The sequence below is a fragment of the Chiloscyllium plagiosum genome, unplaced genomic scaffold (genome assembly GCF_037043375.1).
Source record: "Chiloscyllium plagiosum isolate Xiang-an unplaced genomic scaffold, Cpla_swu_hap1 HiC_scaffold_48, whole genome shotgun sequence".
Taxonomy (NCBI): domain Eukaryota; kingdom Metazoa; phylum Chordata; class Chondrichthyes; order Orectolobiformes; family Hemiscylliidae; genus Chiloscyllium; species Chiloscyllium plagiosum.
The window spans coordinates 31,981,544-32,003,882 of NW_028270186.1; the positions used below are offsets into that span (position 1 = coordinate 31,981,544).

General features: G+C 43.7%; 1 protein-coding gene across 1 annotated transcript in view; it reads right to left on the minus strand.

Moving 5' to 3' along the window:
* Positions 1 to 319: 319 nt before the first annotated feature.
* The window catches only part of LOC148135804 (putative G protein-coupled receptor 139), a 79,970-nt gene continuing 57,950 nt past the window's right edge, over positions 320 to 22,339 (minus strand). Inside the window, exon 2 of the mRNA XM_087984223.1 lies at positions 320 to 1,230. Coding sequence (XP_087840349.1) covers positions 320 to 1,230 — 911 coding nt within the window. The remainder of the gene's footprint in view (positions 1,231 to 22,339) is intronic.

Here is a 22,339-nt window from a genome sequence, read left to right on the forward strand (position 1 = left end):
AGGACTTGGGGCTGAGTCTGTCTCTCTCCAGCTCAGCTTCTCCAACACAAAGACACACAACAACATCGGTCACTCTGCTGCTCGGCACGCTTTAATGAACATTTTTATTGTTTACAAATGGAAGTGATGGATACAGTCAGTGGGATGATGCCTTTTATCACCGGCCCCCGAGTTGTGAGAAACATTGAAATGTTTCCCTGAAACCCCTCTGCGGGATAAGGTTGGACAAATCAGCGCTACCCTCAGTCTGTTACCATAGCGACAGGCTGCTCCATCGCTGAAACACTGAACTGAAATGAGAAAATCCCGGATGGATTGATTAGTGAGGGAATTTGATGGATGGATGGATTTGGGTGAAGGGATATATCAGCACATTCTTCAGCTGCTGCCTGAACTTAGTCTGGGTCACGGCATAAATCGCAGTGTTTGTGCAGCAACTGAGGAGCTGCAGCATGAAGCCCAATTGCTGCACAATGCTATGGAGAGACACAGGGATATCCACAATCCAATACATCCGTAACCATATAGAATACAGCATTAACGTTGACCATAACAGGATGAAATTGGCCGAGATCACAAACAGTAAAATGATAGATTTTTTTCGGTTTCTCATTTCTGTGTCAGACTGACCGTCCCCATTGGTGTGAGCGCGGAGTCTCCTGCGGGCTCTGCTGGTCACTAAAATGTGTCTGACAGTGAGAACATTGAGCACCAGAATCAGGAGAAATGGGACACCCGGGGTTAGAATGTAGTGGAGGAGCTCGATTGCGGCCCAGACAATGGATAATAGAACAGCGGCTGTTCCAACACAAAACCAGGGGACGTTCTGCAGCCGATACAGACCCGTGAGCATAAAATACCAGTAAATGTTCTTTAAACAGCTCAGCACAGTCACTGCTCCCAGAACCACAGCCGCCGTTTTCTCACTGCAATATTTACTTTTCAGCTTCTGGCAACAAATGGCCACAAACCGATCAAAGGTGAAAGTGACGGTGAACCAGACAGAGCAGTCAGTGGCTGCATAAAGCAGGACAGCGTGGATATTACACACGGGGACGGAGTCCCTCAGGAAATAAAACTGTTCCCGATAAACAATAGGAATGTGTCTCAGGATCAGGTCGAAGATAATGACCAGGAGATCCGCCGCTGCCATGGCCCCCAGGTAACGTCTGACACATGGAGACAATCCACAATCTTTATAAAGCAGGACGTAGATGGTCACTACGTTAACTGTGAGGAAGGAAAACAAACCCATTATCCATCAGCCTGGAGGCAAAGGGACCCGTTTGATCAGGGACCCACTGAGATTTTCAAATGTGTCCCTGTATTCAGGGATTTATTAAAATAATTTGAGCTGGAATAACAAATGGGAAGGTCAGAATTACTGACAAAAATGTGACATAAACCACAAGAAACCCTCCCTCCCCAAACACACAGACACACATCCATAAGGACAGATGGTTTCTAGAACATTCCCACACACTTGATCACTCGAGAGCAGACACAGGTCACTCCTTCCCAGTTCCTAATACGGAGGGTGGAAACGTTGCTGCCCTGAAGGATTATCTCCCAGTTTCCTGAAGACAAACGGAGTTTGGGAATTCCTGTATTTCGGTCTAAGTTATGTTCTATTCTGTGTCATGAAGAAATGTAAACGCAGGGAAAACGTATTCACCCCTTTAACTGCCGGAGGGGCCTTCGGAACAGTGTCTCCTTCTCTCTGGAACGGGATCTCTTCCCTCGGGATCTTATCGTTTATTCTATTCACTGACGTCCGGCCGTTCACAAACAATGTCAGGGACAGAACGTTCCGGGGAATGTCAGCTATAGAATGTCAGGGACAGAACGTTCCTGATGAAGGGCTTTTGCCCGAAACGTCGAATTTGCCTGTCCTCGGATGCTGCCTGAATTGTTGTGCTCTTCCAGCACCACTGATCCAGAATCTGTTTTCCAGCATCTGCAGTCATTGTTTTTACCTGAGAGACCGAGGGTCCAATCAAAGGAATGGGAACTGAAGGCATTGCCAGATCCGCTGAAATTGTTCGATATTCTACATTCTCAATCCACCCCACAGAACCAGCCCAGACACCATAAACCCAGAGGAGATACCTGTTCACCGTGGAACACTGTGTATGCCCGGCCAGTGTACTGCTCAGTACAACCCAGCAATCTGTCCAGATTCATCCATTGCACTGGTCAATACAATCCAGCAATCTGTCCAGAGTGGAACACTGCGCAGACCACAGCAGTGCATTGACCTATAAACCCTGACCATATGTCTGTCCATCACTGGGAACTGTGCAGATCACAGCAGGACACTAATGTGTGAACCTGAAACATCATTACATTATCTATAAACCTCAACCAGAATGACTGACCAGCACAGCGACCTGTGCAGTGATCACCCGTGAATTAATTTGCAAACCAGGAGCAGTTACCCTCCAAGTGAGTAGGACTGTGTACCCCATCCCAGTGCATTGATCTGCAATTCAGGAGCAGTTAACCTCCCAGCATGTAGGACTGTATACACCACCCCAGTGCATTGATCTGTAAACAAGGAGCATTTAGCCTCTCAACATGTAGGAGTGTGTGCCCCACCCCAGTGCATTGATCTGTAAACTAGCAGATGTTAGTCTCCCAGCACGTAGGACGTTGCACCCGACCCCAGTACAATTATCACAAAAGCAGGAGTAGTTACCCTCGCAGCATGGAGGACTGTGCACACCACCCCGCTGCATTGATCTATAAACCAGGAGCAGTTACACTCCCAGAATGCAGGACTCTGTTCACCACCCCAGTGCAATGATCTGTAAACCAGGAGTAGTTACCCTCCCAGCATGTAGGAGTGTGCACACCACCCCTCTGCATTGATCTGTAACCAAGGTGCATTTACGCTCCCAGCATGTAGGACTGTGTCCATCACCCCAGTGCATTGCTCAGTAACACTTTGTTAGATCTCTGCCCAGCATGGGGAAACTTGGAGCCCATGCTGGAAGTGACAGTGTGCAGCTAACACCCATTTACAGCTCCATATCTCCACCGTGCCCTGACAACGGGGTGCTGTAGGTTTGAACATCACTGCCACAGAGAGATGGCGGGTGATTCAGTTTAAATACCACCACATGGGAGGGGTTTGGGAAATAGTCAGAGATGGGGGATACTGAGAAACAGTGTCATGGAAGGATATGTTCCCAGGTTGCAGAATGCTGAAGTGTAGACACTTCGATAGCATCCTGTAACATGAGCCAGTCTTCTCAGGAAAGCTGGGGAAAAGGGATATTGGTGTGAGGTCAGCTGCTGTGTGGTTTTGAAATTACGTTCATGTAATTTTAATAAGTGTCTTTTTGAAACTGTATATTGTTGTAGAGTTGGGTTAGGGTAATAAGCAGTTAAGAGAAATGGGGTCTCAGAGTTGTGAATAGTTGGTGTAAAATATTCAGTTTCAGAGTTAAAAAAATAAATTGATGGTTTTATTTAAACAGTGGAATTTGGGAGTTCTCTGTCACTCATATTTTAACAGTTTACAAGGCAAATTGAGCATTTCTTTGTGTTTAGTTTAAATTACCAGATGAGCTCAATGTTGTGTCCTAACGATTGCTGTGTGTGTATCTGTGTGTGTCTGTGTGGGGCAGGTCTGGCAGTCTGTGTGGTTCCTAAAGTGATACAATGCCACCCTCTGCTGACCTACCCACGCCACTGCACAGGCATTGGCAGAGGGTGAAAACCAACAGGGATTCATTCAGAGAGGGGGAGGGAGAGGGCAGCTGCTCACAGCACCATCCAAACTGATGTCTTACCATTGTACTGATCTAAATGTCCTTCAAACATTGTAAGTGTCCCTGCTTTCATCACTTCCTCTGGAAGTTCATTCCACACACAAGCCAGATTCTAACTAACACAATTACCTCTCATGACTTTTGTAAATCTTTTTCCTCGCACCTTAAAATATCCCTCAGTTTTGAACCCCCAATTCTAGGGAAAAGACATCAGCCCTTCAGCTTATCTGTACCCCTCATTATTTTATAAACCTATGTAAAGTTACCGCAGAATCTCATATTCTTCAGTGAAAAAAAGTCCCAGCCTATCCAGCCTCTCCTTGTAGCTCACTCCCTCCTTTCCCAGCAACATCCAGGTTAATCTCTTCGGAACCCTCTCCAGTTTAATAATATCAAGGTCAGTAATATCAAAGTGAATAGTCAAGGCATTTTCTACGTGTACGGGGAGTCCAAAACGAGAGGACATAGGTTTAAGGTGAGAGGGTAAACATTTAAAAGTGACCTAAGGGCCAGCTTTTTCACCCAGAGGGTGGTGTGCCGATGGAATGAGCGGGCAGGATGACCAGACTGGACACAGTATTCCAGAAGGGGCCTCACCAATGAACTGTTCAGCCACAATATGACGTCCCAATTCCGATACTCAAAGGTCTAACCGATGAAGACAAGTGTTTTAAACACCTTCTTAACCACACGATCTATATGAGGTACAAATTTTAAAGAATTGAACCTGACAGCCTAGGTCTCTGTCCTACAACACTGCCAAAGGCTCTACTTTTAATTGTATAGGTCCTGTTCTTGTTTGATTTACCAAATCCAGTACCTCGCATTAATCCAAACTAAACTCCATCTGCCACCCCTCAGCCCAGTGTGTGGTATTACTGCCTTCTCACCCTCCCCCTTCAATTTTAAAATGCCCATCTCTCGCCAGGATGCCTACACACTCCGGCCTTGATTTTCACAAAGACCCCGAGCTCGGTTTGCCTTGTGTGGTTAGGGGGAGGAGGGATAGATTGCAGACACAGTCAGTTGGGAGGAGAGGCTGGACAGTAATCAGCGGCTTGGTATCATTTCATGGTTTTAGGAAGAGGGCAGTCGCACGTTTGAGGTGGGTAAGAGTGATCCGTGTTTTGGAGTCAGAAATTAAGCTCTTCCTTCGTCTCTGGTGTTCAGTCATAAATATCTATTTGAGACCCTTCATTGGGCAGAGTGTGTCTGCAGGATTTCTTTCCTTAATATTGCAGACTACAGATAATAGCAATTAAAGATGTTTATAATTAATTTCGATAGCATAGCAAGTACACTCAATATCTGACAGTTGAGGCAAATATCTTGCATTTGTTTAATAATACAAAGTGTTTTTTTTGTAGTTCAGTAATGGTAACCTACTCATAATAAATCACACCAAGCTGAAAGTGGGCACTTAAAATATGACCAAAATATGGTATGGTAGTTTTAGTGGGTTATGTCCCTGTCTCTAAGCCAGAACTCTGGATTTGATTCCAATTCCTGAACTTGTGTGGTAGTGCTCCTAGCTCAGGAATAGAAGGCCTGGATTCAAGTCCTGCCTGTTGTAGAGGTATGTCACATCATGTCAGAACAGGCTGATGAACAAACACACAGGAGAATAATGTTACAGCTTTATGGGTATTGCTGAGTGATGCTAATATCCCTACTTCTGGGCACAAAGGTCTAGGTGTAAATCCCACAGAAGTGTCTCATGATACATTTGAACAAACTGATTAAAATGGATTTAGAATTGTGACCTGATGGAGAAGGAAGAGGTGTCAATATTGCATTTCGGAATTTAGGCCCAGGATGACTGAAAGTACAGCCATTCGTGTTGATTGAAGTCACATTTCGCAGCAGTGAAGGTTTATAAAGTCAGAACGGTCATGGATAGGTTGAGTCGTCAGGGTTTTTCCCCAGGTTAGGGGGGTCCAAAACTAGAGGGCATTTGTGGAAAGTGAGAGGGGAATGGTTTTGATGAGGCCGAAAGGGCACCTTTTCACACAGAGGGTGGTGTGAGTATGGAATGAGCTGCCAGAGGAATTGGTGGAGACTGGCACAACTACAGCATGTAAAAGGCATCTGGATGCAGACAGACCAGCCGAGCTTTTCCAGCAATTTCTGTATTTCTTTAAAAAATGCACCATTTTAACAAGGTATTCTGAATAAATAAAGCATTTTTATTTTTTAATGACGCAGGGACATATAAACATATCTTCAAATCGACCAAGACCATTTTCTGCTAGGGGTATGGCTCTGTATATGACAGCAACAATGATGCATCTACATGGAACAGGGAATGTGATGGAGACATAGTTTGGACAATGTACAAGGAGACCTCACATGGTCCAGTTTGGGAGAGGATGACATTCCTGTGTGATTCAGCTCAGTGAGGGAGAAAATACAATCTGCCTGAGAGGGAAAGGCCTATTGCACTTTCTCTCCATTATTCCTCATTTCAACAATGTGTGCAAGCCAAAAAAAAAAAAACTCTAAAGTCATCATTACCATTCTTATTTTTATGGAATCCCTTCAGTCCAACAAGTCCATACCAACCTTCCCAACCCATTTCCCTATATTTACCCCTGACTAATGCATCTAACCTAGAAATCCCTGAACACTACAGACAATTTAGCATGACCAATCCACCGAACCTACACAGTTTAAGCTGTGGTAGGAAACTCGATCACCTATTTAGAAGCTCACAAAGACAAGGGGAGAATGTGCAAATTCCACACAGACAGTCACCCAAGGCTGGAATCGAACCCAAGTCCCTGGTGCTGGGAGGCAGCAGTGCTAACCACCGTGCTACCCTTTGGGTGATCCCTGACCAGAATTCACTGGAATATCCTCACTGCCTAAAGCAAAGGGAATTCAGCCAAATCCAAACTCTGCCAGGATGAAATCCCATTGCTAGCAGCTATGTGAGTACAATATCTTCAGAAGCAGAATAACGTTTTAGACAATCTCACAATTTTTCCTTTGTCATGAGTTTCAATAATATCTGGACAAAGTTCTTTCAAGTTAAAGTTGCAGAGATTTTGTGTGAGAGAGTGTGTGTGATAGTGTGTGTGAGAGTGTGTGTGTTTGTGTGTTTGTGTGTGTGTGTGTTTTTAAAAAGGGAAATATTGATTATATATTGACAATACCCAAACAGTTTGCCATTCATCTTTCCATCATAGTTTGAGTAACATTGCACTGGATCATAAACGTGTTGTTTTAGCAGATTAAAGAAACTAGCCTGACTTGTTCCTAAAACTGACCCTGACCCAGTCTGAGACCGACATCATCTGTCATATCACAAACCTGGTTACATTTAACATTTGATGGGAGCAGTACAACCAGAATACAATTAGATGGGATAAAGGGGCACGGAGTGACAGATGAAATTTAGTTTAGATAAATACGAGGTTTTGCATTTTTGGAAGGCAAATCAGGGCAGACATTATATACTTAATGGTAAGGTCCTGGGGCGTGTTGTGGAACAAAGGGACCTAGGGCTGCAGGTGCATAGTTCCTTGAAAGTGGAGTCGCAGGTAGACAGAGTGGTGCTGAACACATTTGGCACATTTGCCTTAGTCAGAATATTGAGTATAGGAGTTGTGGTGGTATGTTGCATCTGTACACGATGTTGGTGAGGCCACTTTAAGAATACTGCGTACAATTCGGTTTTCTGCAGAAATGACTTACACACAGATGTTCCAGGACTGGAAGTTTGAGCTTTAGGGATAGGTTAATTAGGTTGAGGCGTTTCCCCCTGGAGTGCCAGAGGCTGAGGGCTGACATTATAGAGGTTTATAAAATAATCAGAGGCATGGATATTCTGAACAGCCACGTTCTGCTCCCCAGGATAGGGGAGTCCAGAACAAGAGAGCACAGACTGAAGGCGACAGGAAGAATGATTTAGAAGGGACCTGAAGATAAATGTTTCACACAGAGAGTGGTGTGTGTACAGAAAGTGCTGTCAGAGGAAGTGCTGAAGGCGGTTACAATCGCATATTTAAAAATTATCTGAAAGAGGAGGGATATTGGTCAAATGCTGGCAAATGGGACTGGATCAGATTTGATATCTGATCGGAGTGAACAGATTGCACTAACATGTCTGTTTCCGTTCTGCACGACTCTCTGATTCTATAAGAAGGATGACGAATAATTCTGAAAGGAACTTTCAAGTGGGAATTCTCATCACTGGAAGTTTATCATACCTCTATGTTCACATTGATTGAAAGCTGCGTTAGTTAAATATTTGACAGGGGAAGTGAGTCACGGTTAATGGGACACAGACAGGAAAGTGGGGCTGAGACCCCAACCTGATCAGCCACAATCTTACTGCCTGGTGGAGAAGGATCAAGGTATCTTATGGCCCACTCCTGCTCCTCAGTCCCATGTTTCTGTGTTCCATTCAGCCCCTAAAACCTGCTAGACAGGAACAGTTGGAGGCTACTTACTCCTATAACCTGGTGCACAGAAACAGAGGAGACCATTCAGTCCCTCAAGACTGTCACACATGCTTTGAGGTGATTTGGTAAATGTAATTGGAAAATCCAGGCTGGGTATGAAAGAGGCCCCTTATCTCTCTTTACAGAGCTTCCCCTACCTGCAACTTGTGCTCCATTTGTTGGTCATGCTGTAGACCCAGATTCACTGAGAATACAGGCCCTATACCTCACCCAGAGATGGCTCACAAAATCATCTTGTCTCCCTGATTGCAATATTCAATAACATAACATTCATGAAAATAACACCCACTAACTTTCCAATAACAGAATGTGAGAACATCAGAAACATGGGCAGGTCGTTCACTCCCCAAGCCTGCCTTGCCCTTCACTAAGATCATGGCTGATCTGCTCCTGGCCTCAAATCCTCTTTCATACCCAATTCTTCATAGCCCTCAACTCTCTGACAGGTCAATTTCCATCTACCTCCTCTTCAAATACTTTCAGTCACCTAACTCCCAGAACACCCTTGAGAACAGAAATCCTGACATTCAATCCCACCTGTTTGGAGAAAACATTTGCTGCTCCTATATCATGATCTATTGATATGAACAAAAGAGGTTGGCTCAAGGGTTCAGCATCAAGAGAAATTTCAGAGAGAGTAGCAGCCAGGAAACATTCACTGAAGCTTCCAACTCTGTGGAGTCCCCAATAGTTTCTGATGTTGCCGAGAAACCAAAACCCAGAGATCCTAATCTGTGAGAGCTGGTCACACCCATTCAGGCTGCATTAAAATAAACCTAAGGCGTCCCTAGCTGTTTACTCAAGTGGTCTTACCTAGCCAGCTTGGCAACGGTCATTCAATCTCTCTTAAAAGAATCCAGAACAAAATGACCTCTTAAAGCTACAGTATCATCACACTTGTCAGCACATCGAGCTGTCAAACAGGAACCAGCGGTAACCCAATCAGGCCCTTGGCCCTGTCCAATTGGACGAGGAAGGAGCCAGTCAGTCCCGTGCGTCACTGACACAGCAACAGGATGAGGCCATTCAGCCGCTTCAGCCACTTATACAGGAACAGGAGGAGGCCATTCCCCCTCAATGCACTTACACAGGGACAGAATGAGATAATTGATGCTGATTCCTGATGAACGGCTTATGCCCAAAATATCAATTCTCCTGCTTCTCGGATACTGCCTGACCTGCTGTCCTTTTCCAGCAATCCACTCTCTACTCTGTTCTCCAGCATCAGCAGTCCTCACTATCTCCTAATTGATGCTCTAACATGATGAACAAGTGGAGCAGAGGCTGCACAGACGGACTGCTCCACGTTGTTCCTCCTGGCTCCGTTGCTCATGACACACACGTGGGACTTTAACGTGGTTTTCTAGTGTTGAGGAGGGAAGCCAAATGTCTTGTGTGAAGTCTCAAGAAGTCATTGTTCATCTCTGAGAAGCCAGCCTGGTGTTCTCTATGTAGGGTGGAAGCTGGTTAGAATGGCTACCTGTTTCAGATGGAAGGTATTGTGGGTGCTGTTGGGGATTGTGAACAACATGCATTCAGTACGGGTTCACACGCCGACTGCACAATAACATGGGGAGAGTTAATTTAGGCCTAGAAACTATTAGGAAAGTCACGTTAGACTGATGAATGGACTCTCTAAGTTCAAATAATGCTGATCTTGCTCATGTTGATCTTGTCTAGTGCACGTCCTGTTCAGTGTAACCTGTATGCCTTACTCTGTCCAAGACTATTTCCACCCTATGATCTGTCTAGCCATGCTTACTGTGATCTGCTGCTTATAAATAAAGTGTTTCCCTGTACTGAGGTACACGTGACAATAAATGAAACCAATCAATCCTGGGTAAAGTATGGAATTCCTCTCCCTGTCAATGTCTCTTTTGGAATAAGTGCTCGCTGCCACTCCTCATGTTTCAGCATCACCATTTCTTCGTCTCTCATAGCTCTACAGATTAAACACTCAGCTTATTCACTCTATCCTCATGTTACCATCACCCATGTCTGTGGTAAGGAGATCATTCCTTACAAAGGAGATCAAATCTGTAGAGAGTGCCCCAAAAGCTCTCTCCGCAAGGCTCTACAACAGCAGGAAGATGGCTTTGCTTATGTACTCGAATCATCTTACAATGAAGGACAGCATACAATTGACTGCACCCATTACTTACACAGGGTTTGGTTCAGAGCAGTCAGCATAGATTTGTGAGTGGGAGAGCATGCTTCCCAAATTTGTTAGCGTTCTTTGATGAAATGACCAGCAAGGTTGATGAGGTCAGACCGGTAGATGTAGTCTCTATGCATTTCAATAAGGCCTTTGATAAGTTTTCACGTGTTAGGCTGCTCAGGAAGGTTACATCACGTGGAATGCTGGGGGGACTGACAAATTGGATGCACAGTTGGCTTGATGGTAGGAAGCAGAGGGTTTAGCGGAAGGATGCTTGTCAGACTGGAGGCTGGGTCCATAGCTGTTTGTTATCTATGATTTGGTTGAGAATGTACAAGGCATGATTAGTAAGTTTGCAGATGACACTAAAATAAGTGGGAGCATGATCAGTGAGAAAGTTTATCAGAAATTGCAGCAGGACCTTCATCAGGTGGGGAAGTGGGCCGAGAAACGGCAAATGGAATTTAATATAGATGTGTGAGGTCTTGCATTTTGGAAACTCAAATCAGGGTAGGAGTTTCACGGTGAATGGGAGGGTCTTAAGGGGTGGAGTGGGCAGAGAGACCTTGGTGTTCAGGTGCACACAGTTCTCTAAGAGTGGAGTCATAGGTAAAGGGCAGTGAAGAAGGCTTTTGGCACATTGGCCTTCATCAGGCAGGATATTAAGTATAGAAGTTGGGAATTTATGTTGCAGTTCCGCAGGATTTGGGGAAGGCCGCACTTGGAGCATTGTGCTCAGTGTTGTCACCTTGCTATAGGGAGGATGTTATTAAATTAGAAAGAGTGCAGAAGAAATTCAGAAAGACGTGTTGCCAGGACCCAATGGTCTGAGTTATAGGGTGAGTTTGGACAAGATAGGACATTTCCTTTAGCATGTAGGAGACTGAGAGAGTCCTTGTAGAGCTGTATAAGATCACGAGGGTTAACGAGAGGGTTAATGCTCTCTTTCTCTTTCCAAGATGTAGAGAATCGAGGATTAGATGGGATCAGTTTAAGATTAAAGGGGAAGGAATAAATAGGAACCTGAGGGTTCACTCCTTTACACAGAGGATGTTACGTGGATGAGCTGCCAACGGATGTGGTTGAAGGGGATACATTAACAACATTTCAAAAGCATTTAGATAAATATGTGGATAGGAAAGGACTAGAACGATATGGGCCAACTGCAGGGAAATTGGGTGAGCGTGGATGGACATTTACAAGGTGGAGTCAATTAACCTTTCTGTTAATTGAAACCAAACATCCAGAAAACCCCCCATCTCCTCATAATCTGTTAAAATATGAACGACACAGGTCTCCTACATTCCACTATTTAAACAAAAAATAACAAGTTAGTTTATTAACTTTAAAAGTGAATACTAAACAACAACTATTCACAAATACAAGCCCCTCTTTTCTTAGCTACTTACTATCTGACTCCAACTCTGTAAAAAATTCTAGTCCAACAACCCACATGTTAAACATTACAATCTCAAGACCACACAGAATCCATCTTCCCCGCTGTGTTCACTCATCCAGCTGTAAATCTCCCTGGGTAGTTTTTTTTATTGCAAGTAGCTTTTACATGGACAAGTATCTTTGAGATGGTCAGTTCGCACTCCTGCTCTGCAGCAGTTACTCTGCTGTTGGGTGGCAGTGGCTCTCCATCTAGTGTTCAAAATGCTGGCTTTATATATTTCCAATGATATAATCATTCTCATAACTTGATTGCTTTCCAGGTGTCCAAATAATAACATTCAAATTCCGTTGGCTTCTGGTATCCTGAGCGTTATTTAAACTCTTTGGTTGTATTTGAATTATTGTCAAAACAGCAACCAAAACTCAGGTATCCATTTCCCAGCTAATTGTTACATTTGGAACAGTCTGACCTTTAGCTGGCATCTGTGGCTGTACTTTCTATTCAGCAAAACCCGTTCTGTCTTAAAGTGACCAGATATGCTCTCGGCTTCCCCCCTTCAGATAAAGAAAATGAACCAGCAGAATGAAGAGATGGCTTCATTTCTTTTCCTCTAATTCTCAATTCCATTATTATGAATTACAAAAGTATTAATCTCAGCTATACCATACATATTAATTCTGCACACATATATAACACTGCAATAAGTCAAAACTTATCTCAACGTTTTCCTTTAAATCTGCGATAACACATCTGCTATCACATTTTAGGACCCACAGCATATACATTTTGTAAGATTAAAGTCGGTAAGATAAGACTCCAATTAAATACTCTCACATTCTGGCCTTTAAATATTCAAAAAATGTGAGAGGTTTGTCTTTATCCACAATCATCACCGACATTTTTTTGGCATAGAAACATTAAAATACTGTCAGTCCAGTGCGAAACTTAATCATTCTTTTTCAATAATGGAAATTTTGTTTTTCTTTCTGGTTGATATTGACAAGTATCGACAGTAGCCAATTGGCCATTCAATTCCATCATCAACTTTCTGTATCAGTACATCTCCGAGCCCTATATCCCTAGTATCAAAAATACAATTTTCCAAGATTTTCAAAATATTTGGTGCAGCTAAAACTGGTGTGGTGATTAATCCTGCTGTAAAATTCTCAAAAGCCTCCTGGTATTGTTCTGTCACCACAATTCTGTGATCTTCTTTAATAACTCCATCAGTGGTCCAATACGCTGCTGAAGTTTGCAACAAACTTCCGATAGAATCCACTCAGTTCCAAAAATCGAAGCACCTCTTTCTTCGAGGATGGTCGTGGAAATTCCTCAAAGCCCTTCATCTTTGTGTTCCATGGGGTCAACCTTCCATGTCCAATGTTTTGTCCCAAGAACGTCACCTCTGCCATCGCGAATTCTGTTTTCTTTAAGTTTATTACCAAGTTTGCTTCTTGAAATCGTTCAACATGCTCTGCCAACTGTAACATGTGAGCTATCAAGCACTTGCTAAAATACACTACATCATACAGATAAACTGTACAATTTGTTCATCTGGTCACAACTCTGTTCCTCAGTCTTCAATGCGTCTGGAGCATTTTTCATTCACATGACATTCTCGAACATTTTTTGTCATATCCGGTAGCTTTACCAGATAGTTTAACTGTTAGACTCAACATTTTTTTAATTTGAAAGGGGTCACTAAACCTGACTTTGAAGGCATTTCCTACCACTGGTGGCAATACTAATACGTCATCCCTACGGGAAATCGTCAAAGTTTCAGAGTTTTTACCTGCCACCTGCTTCAATCAGCACTGTGCCCTCTTCAGGTGTTGTTTAGTTAACTCACCTACTCCATCTAAACTCTCCCTCATCTCAGATACATAATCCAAGTATGAGATCTCTGACTTCGGTCCTGTCATTTTATATTTAATTAATTTCAAAAGACCTCTCACTTCATGTACGAATATTAAGACAAAGGAAGTAAAGTGAGTAGATTTATATGGGACATCTTAATGGCAAACAATATAATGAGACGCCTTCATTCCAATCATTCGGGGAATTCTGACAGAACGTTGTTAATATTGCCTTCAGCTTCTAATGCCAAATTTCCGAGGCCCCCTGTAATTTGGGATGCGATGCACTTGGTTTAAACTGCTGTGTGCCGAAGCAATCCATGACGGCCTTAAACAGCTGAGCGGTAAAATGAGACCCTTGTTCTGACTGAATCACACTGTGTAGCCCACAGTGAGTAAAGAAAGCTACCAACTCCTCTACCTCTCCTTTTGCCTTTACACCCCATAATGGAATTATCCATGGAAATTAGGTAGACACATCCATTATGATCAACAGATATTGGTTTCCACTTTAATTTGGAAAGTGGAGCTCCACAATTAATCATAACCCACGTGAAAGGTTCTTCAAATGCAGGAATTGGCAACAAAGGTGATGGTTTTATTACTGCCTGTGACGGACCTACCATTCGGCATGTATGACATGTACAACAAAAATTAACCACGTCCTTGTGCATTCCAGCCACTAGAAATGCTTTAGCCTGAGTCTTCCGTGCATCAACTCCTTTGGCTTTTTCTTTCGGTTTTCCTTCCTGTTGGAACGTTTGACAGTGGGATCGTGTTACTACACAGTTTGGAAAAATCCCTGGGTATTTTTCTTTTAAATGCCCAGTTTCCTGGTCTTACTTTGGCTTCTCCACCACAAGGGGTGCCTTTCCCACCTTGGATCCTGTAAAATCATTCCCAACAACAAACTGTATTCCTGGAACTGACACTCTGTCAATCAATCTCATCGTTACTTCCCCAACCTTGATTTGGCACTCCAACCTAATGTTACACAAGGGAATGCTTAATTTCTGTCCCCATTTCACAAATTATCACGCTGTTGATTAACATGCCAGAAAGAGTGAAAATACTTCCATCTCTTACTATTGGAGGCCGAGGGAAAGTGAGGACTGCAGATGCTGTAGATCAGAGTTGAAAAGATTAGTGCTGGAAAAGCACAGCAGGTTGGCAGCATCCGAGGGGCAGGAGAGTTGACGTTTCAGGCATAAGTCCTTCATCAGGAAAGTGGGGGGTAAGGGAGGGGGAAAGCGGCTGAAAATTAAATAAGAGGGTGGGGGTGGAGCTGGGTGGAAGGGAGCTTGGAAGGCGATGGGTAGATGTAGGTGGGGTCAGATGATGATAAGTCGGAGACGAGGGTGAAGTGGATAGGTGGTAGGACAGCTGGAACCCTCAAACTATACAGCATCAACGTTGAATTCACTAATTTCCAAATCTCCCCTTCCCCAGCCTCAACCCAGATCCAACCGTTCAACTTAGCTCTGCCCTCTTGAACTGTCCATCTTCCTTCACACCTATCCACTCCACCCTCCCCTCCGCCCTATCACTATCACTCCCACCTACATCTTCCTAACGTCCTCCCAGTGACCATCCTGCCAGCCCAGCTCGTACCCTCGTTTTTATCTTTCAGCCCCCTTGTCCCCCCGCCACATTTCTGACGATTGGTTTATGCCTGATGTGTCGATTGTCCTGCCCTTCGGATGCTGCCTGATCTATTGTGCCTTTCTGGCCCCTTACTTCTCAATATTAGAGACTGAGCCGATCCCATATCTTGGAAAATTGTAAGTACTTGTCCTCCCCCAACACCCCGGTTTTCCTTATTAAGGTTTATCTACGGAGGCGAATTTTTTATAGAGACCAGGCACTGACTCCATACACAGCCCCTGCCTCGACTGTGCACTCTCCTGCAGCTACTCGGCTCTACTTGGGCTCTCCTTTACCAGGTTCACTAATGCCACTGGCTTAAACTCTTTTACCACATCTTTTCCCAAAGTGTCTTTCTTGAATGCCCAGCACTGTGTGTCCCAGCTTACTGCAGTACAAACACCTTTTCTTAGAGCCCTTCTTAAACCATCGGCACTGTTATTTTTATGTGTTCCACTACGTTATTGTAAGAACACCTGAGGCCTTTCACTTCCTTTCAACTCCTTGGACTTGTTTATTTCACCTGTGCTAAACTATTTGCAGTATGCTTTTCTCTATGTTTTGGAGTATAGGATCTCCCTTTCTCCCAATTTCTATCCCTCACAGGATGAAATTCCTCCCAGAAGCTAAATTTCATCTCATGCACCAATGCATACTCACCTGCCATTTCTGCCGTGCTTCTCACTTCTTGAACTGTCTGTTCATTCACGTGAATTCTTACCATCTCTGGAAGTGAGTCTTTAAACTCCTCCAGCAGAATAGTCTCCCTTCAGGCCTCACATGTCTTATCCATTTTTAAGGCCTGCACCCATCTATCAAAATGACTGTGTTTAATTCTTTCAAACTCAATAAAAGTCTGACCTGGTTCCGTCTCTATATTTCTGAACCGCTGCCTATATTCTTCTAGTACCAATTCATAAGCACTCAGCATAGCCTGTTTGACATCTGCATAATCTCTTGCTCCCTCATGTGACAGCACTGCATTTACCTCTCAAGCTGTACCCACCAGCTTCGTCTGAACTCGAATTACCCACAGGTTCACTGGACACGCCATCTGCCGAGCCAATTTTGCAAATGAAATAAAAACGGTTTTGGCATTTTTCGGACCGAAATATGGCAATGTATTAACATAGTTGTATACATCCGTCCATTCTCCCTTCATCTTCATCCTGCTAATTTAACTTTCGTATCTAATTCCAAACTTCTGAATTTCAAATTCTCCCTCTCTTCCTTTTTCCTCTCTTTCTCTTTCTCTATCTTCTCTCTCTTTCAGTCTCTCTCTTTATCTTCTAACTGCAGTTGTCATATTTTCAATTTGAGTTTTTTCGAACTCGACTGCAGTTTCCTGCTTCTCTGATACATCAAAGTGCTTGACCAACTCCATTATGGTGACAGCTTTCCTTTTGTCTCTGGTGAAACCCAATTCTAATCTACATGTTAGTTCTAAAAGTATGTCCTTCCTTTGTCTTTCTACACTTTCTTGGAAAATTCGGGTACCATCTTCAAATCTCAGAACCTCTTTAGTAATATTAAAAGCCATTTCTTTTAATTTAACCAACCACAAGGAAACAAAATTAAATGAATTTTCTCACCTGTTTTGTTTGAAGGTCGAGGTCACTAACTGCCAAGTGATGGAATCTGCTGGGACCTTTTGTACCCCAAATCTGTTCAAATCCCATACCTCAAGCCCTCAAACCGTTATGATTTCAATGTTGAACCATTCTGTTAATTAAAACCACACACCCAGAAAAGCTCACTTCACCTTGTTATCTGTTAAAACATGAGTGACAAAGTAGTCGCAAATTCCATGATTAAGAGAAAAATAACCATTTATAAGTATGTATGTCAACTCGCTGAGCTTGAAGGTTTGTTTTCAGATGTTTTGTCACCATGACTGGGTAACATCATCAGTGAGAGTCTCTGGTGATGCACTGGTGGTATGTCGTGTCTTTCTATTTCTAGGTCTTGGTTTCTTAAGGTGCGTGATGTCATTTCCAGTTTTTTGTTCAAGGGAAGGTAGGTAGGATCTAAATTGATGTGTGTATTGATGTACTTCTGGCTAGAATGTCATGCTTCTAAGAACTTTCGTGCGTGGCTTTGTCCTAGAAAGTGTGTGTTGTCACAGTCAACGTGGTGTCCTTCTTTTTCTGTATGTATGGAAACTAGAGAGAGTGGGTCATGTCTTTTGGTAGCCAGTTGGTGTTCATACATCCTGCTAGCACGACAACAGGACAGTCTGAAATGGAGGAGAAATGATTTTTTATGCACTGTTTAATCAGTGTGTGTTCAGATAAGGAAGATTGTTCATATGTGTACAACACATTCTGAATGAACAACGTAGACACAGGTAACGAAAAATGATGGACACGATGTATAACATTTATAAAGCATTAAAACATTATTTGATCCTTATCTGAAGTGATACCTTCCCTTTTTCTCAACGTTCCCCCTTTTCTGGGATTCCCAACTCTAGCCTCTCATTCTTATCACGATGTGTGTTATAAATTCTTGTTTCTGGTTTCCCAACTTATTTCAGTTAATCCCCTTTCTACCAGGAACTAAATATGTTGGCCTGCTGGGTTCTTTCCAAAGCTAGTGACTGTCATATTGTTGGAGAGAAAAGTTATGGCATCAGACACAGCATTTGAACATATTGCTCTGTTGTACGTGCACTGTACAAAGGACCACAGCACACAGGAATTGCCAAAACATTGAGGGAAGCATCTCTACTTCTTTTGATAATATAGTTTTCTCATTTTCCACATCTCCATATCTATATACTCTCTCTCGTTCTCCCTTTGTATCTAGTTAAGAAATCCACCAATTATTCTTCGTGGCCCATCTCTCAAAACTCCTTCTTTCAGTTTATACGCAATGCTCACTTCAAGATGTAATGTGTTTATAATTGAGCAATGTAACTACAAAGACATGCGGGAGGAGCTGGCCAGAATTAATTGGGAGGGGAGCTGAGCAGGAAAGACCATGGAGCAGCAACAGCAGAGGTTTGTGGGGATAATTCGGAAGATAATACCAGAAATGCAACCCCAAGAAAATGAAACATACTCATGGGAGGACAAGGCAGCCATGATTTACAAGAAAACATACAATATGGTGAAGATGATTGGGAATCCAGAGAATTCATTGGCTCTGAAACTACATACGGCTGGCATCACTGACACTACAGAGCTCTTAATCATGGTCAGGAAGAGAAACAGAGGAAACACATTCACTTTAAACACAGAAGGTGGCATTTCTCAATGAAAAAGATTCAGGTGAATTAAATATTCGAGTTAAGATCAATTAAATGCTTTTGCGGAATGTGTCAGATTGGAAGCAAGACCCGGGGAGACAGACCCTCAGCAGAATGAGAGTTTGAAAATGGAAGCATTTCCACATCAGAAACCAGGTTAGGTCACTGAGTGCAGGGCTGATGGGTGAATGGGTCTCAGTGAGAATTGGGGAACACACAGCAGAATTGCATTGCAGATATTGCAGCTCGAAACCGCGTATTCATGTAGTGCTGTAGACCACAGCAGCAGGATAAGCAGACCTGCATTCAATCACAACCTGTAACATTTTGCCAGGATAACACCTCAGTCTGCCATTACCATCAACACCATCTTTAGCTCGGTGACGAGTGTGGGTGAACATGTCAGAGTCCGAATCACATAAACCTTAAACTGATGCTAACTCATTAAAACTACCGGTCTTGACCAACAGATCTGAACGAAGTCCTGCAGTTCTGCCAAAGTCAGTCATAAATGGTGATGGAGAAAGTGAGGTCTGCAGATGCTGGAGATCAAAGTTGAAACTTTATTGCTGGAACAGCACAGCAGGTCAGGCAGCATCCTTCCTGAAGAAGGGCCTGTGCCCGAAACGTCGAATCTCCTGTTCCCTGGATGCTGCCTGACCTGCTGTGCTGTTCCAGCAATAAAGTTTCAACCATAAATGGTGATGGACGATTAAACAAATGACTGGAGGAGAGGGCTCCACAAACATCCCCATCCTAAATAATGAAACAGACCTGTACATCAATATAAAAGAGAAGGATGTTTTATCTGCACCATCCTCTGCCAGAAGTGTTGAGTCGATGATACACCTCACCCTCATCATGATGCCCACAAAATCACAGATGACAGTCTTCAACTAATTCGATTTGCTGCACGTGACATGAAGAAACAGCTGAACACAGTAGATACGACAAAGGCAATGGGCGCTGACCCCATTTCTGCAACAGGACTGAAGCCTTGTGCTACACAACAAGCCGTGTCTCTGGGGAAGCTGTTTCAGTCCAACTCCAACTGTAACATCTCCCTGGCAATGTGGATAATTACTCAGCTATGTCCAGTCCCCTAAGAGTAGATTAATTACAATCTGACCAATTATCACCCCCTCAGTCCCATCACGACAGTCAAGTTGGTGGGAGTTCTTTTTGACAGAGATGTCAAGCAGCACAGAAATACCCTGCACAGTGTGGTTTCCGACAGGTCCCCATATGAAGATCGTGTTGTGGAAATGTCACTGGATTACTAATCTAGACAAGGCTAATGCTCTGGCAGCGGGTGGAAGTTAAAAACAATTAATAAAATATCGAGATCTAAAATCTGGTGTCAGTAACAGTGACCTTGAAGCCAATATGGATTCAGAATTTCCTTCGCCAATGTACTTTTAGGAAGTGAATCTCCCATGATTTCCTGGGCTGGCCTAAAACTGACTCCAAAGACGCTGACATGCGATAAACATTTCAATGGTCTCTGAAACGGCCAAGCAAGGGCACGCATTTGTATCTAACTACTCCGAGGTCTGAAAGGATGAAACCGGGCAGAACATCCGGTCTCAGCATCAGTGTCGGAAAAGGGAATGGGAACACAGTCCTGTCGACCCTGCAGAGACCTCCTTCTTAACATCTAAGAGCTTGTGACAACATTTTCCGAGCTTTCCCAGAGAACAGAAACAGCGGGAAAGGAGTAGATCATACAACACATTGAGCCTCCCCCATTCTAGTTCATGGAAAAGATCTCCTCAATGCACTTACCCCACGCGATATACATATCCGTTAATGTGAGTAACCTTGGGAAGCTATAAAATAGGCAGTGCAGTAGTACGTTTGGTCCATCGAGTTTGCAACCCAATTCAATGTCATGATGGTTGGCCCTTTATTTCCACACCGTACTCCTGCTCTCCCATCATCCCTTTACTGCCTATAAATCCTTATTTATAATCAGTGTCTCGGTTTCCAGGTGCGAGCGAATTCCCCAGGTTCACCAGTCAGTGAGTACAGGCATTTATTCTCATCTCAATGCAGAGTGGCCTGGCTGTACCGAATACTGTGGCTCCTTGATTTAGACGTCCCAGCCAGGGGAATTATCATCCCTGCTTCCAATCTGTCTCACCCTGTCAGAGTTTTGTATATTTCACTGAGATCTCCACTCATTTTCCTAAACCCCATGGAATACTGGACCAGTCTTCCAAACTCTGCTCCCACAACAAGCCCGTCATCCCAAAGACCAGTCTGGTCATCCTTCACTGCTCTCCATCAATGTCAGGTTTGTTCTTTATAAGGTAAGGAGACCAAACCTGAACACAATACTGCACAATGCTCGATATGGGGTCTCTCCAAGGGCCTCTACAGCTGCAGTAAGACACCCTTTCTCCTGGACTCGCATCCCCCTGAAATGAAGGTCAACACACCATTTATCTTCCTCACTGCTTTCTGTTTCTGCAATAGTGCTTTCAATGACTGGTGTACAAGGAGATGCAGATCCTTTTCAATGTTATAGCTCCCCACTTGCTGGTTGTATATACACTGGTCAGCGCACCAATGCCATGCCCAGTATTGACTTCTGGTTACAGAACTCACTGCGCTGCAGGGGCCTCAGAGGTTTATGCAGAAGGAAACAACAAAAAGGAGCATATGTCCCTTTGTAAATCAACATGTTTCAACCAATCCTTTTCAAATGGTAGGCAGCCAATTTATCGTTTCCACCAAAGGGCACACCGTCACCTCTATCCACTTTGTTCTCCATCTGTCACATGTTTACCAATTCACTCCACTTGTCTTAGTCTTCTCGGTGCCTTTTTACATCCTCCTCAACCACTCACAATCCCACATCAGTTAGTGCTGTCAGCAGGCTGGGATATATTGCATCTGATTCCAGCAACCAAATGTTTAAAGGGCATTGTGAACAGCTGGGCCCCAAGCACCGATCCCTGCGACACCTCAGCAACTGTCCTCTGTTAATTTCTATTTATTTATTTCGTGAATCTGGGTGTCACTGGCTGGGCCAGCATTTATTGCCTGTCCCTAGTTGCCCTTGAGAAGGTGGTGGTGAGCTGCCTTGTTGAACGCTGCAGTCAACCTGCTGTGGTTGACCTCCAATGCCATTATGGAGGGAATTCCAGGATTCTGACCCAGCGACTGTGAAGGAGCGGTGATATATTTCCAAGTCAGGATGGTGACTGGCTTGGAGGGAACCTGAAGATGATGGTGTTTCCATACATCTGCAGCCCTTGTCCTTCCAGATAGATGTAGTCGTGTTTGGGAAGATGGTCTCTGAGGATCTTTGGTGAATCATTTCATTGCAGCATGTAGATAGTAAAACACTGCTGCTGCTGCTGAGCGTTGATGGTGGAGCATTGTGGATGAAGGGACAGTCAGACTGGCCGCTTTGTTCTGGATGGTATAAAGCTTCTTGAGTGTTGTTGGGTCTGCACTCATCCAGGCAAATTGGGAGTCTTCTATCACACTTCTGACTTATGCATTGTAGATGATGGGCAGACTTTTGGAAGTCAGGATGTGAGTTACTCGCCGCAGTATTCCTAGCTTCTGACCTGCTCTTCTAGTTGCTGTGTTTATGTGGCGAGACCAGTGAGTGTCTGAGTAATGATTACCCACCAGGACTTTGATACTGGGCGATTCACTGATAGTAACACCATTGAATGCCAAGGGGCAGGTTAGATTGTATTTTAATGGTGATGGTCACGGTCTGGCATTTGTGTGGGCTGAATATTACTTGCCACTTGTCAGATTGGATACTGTC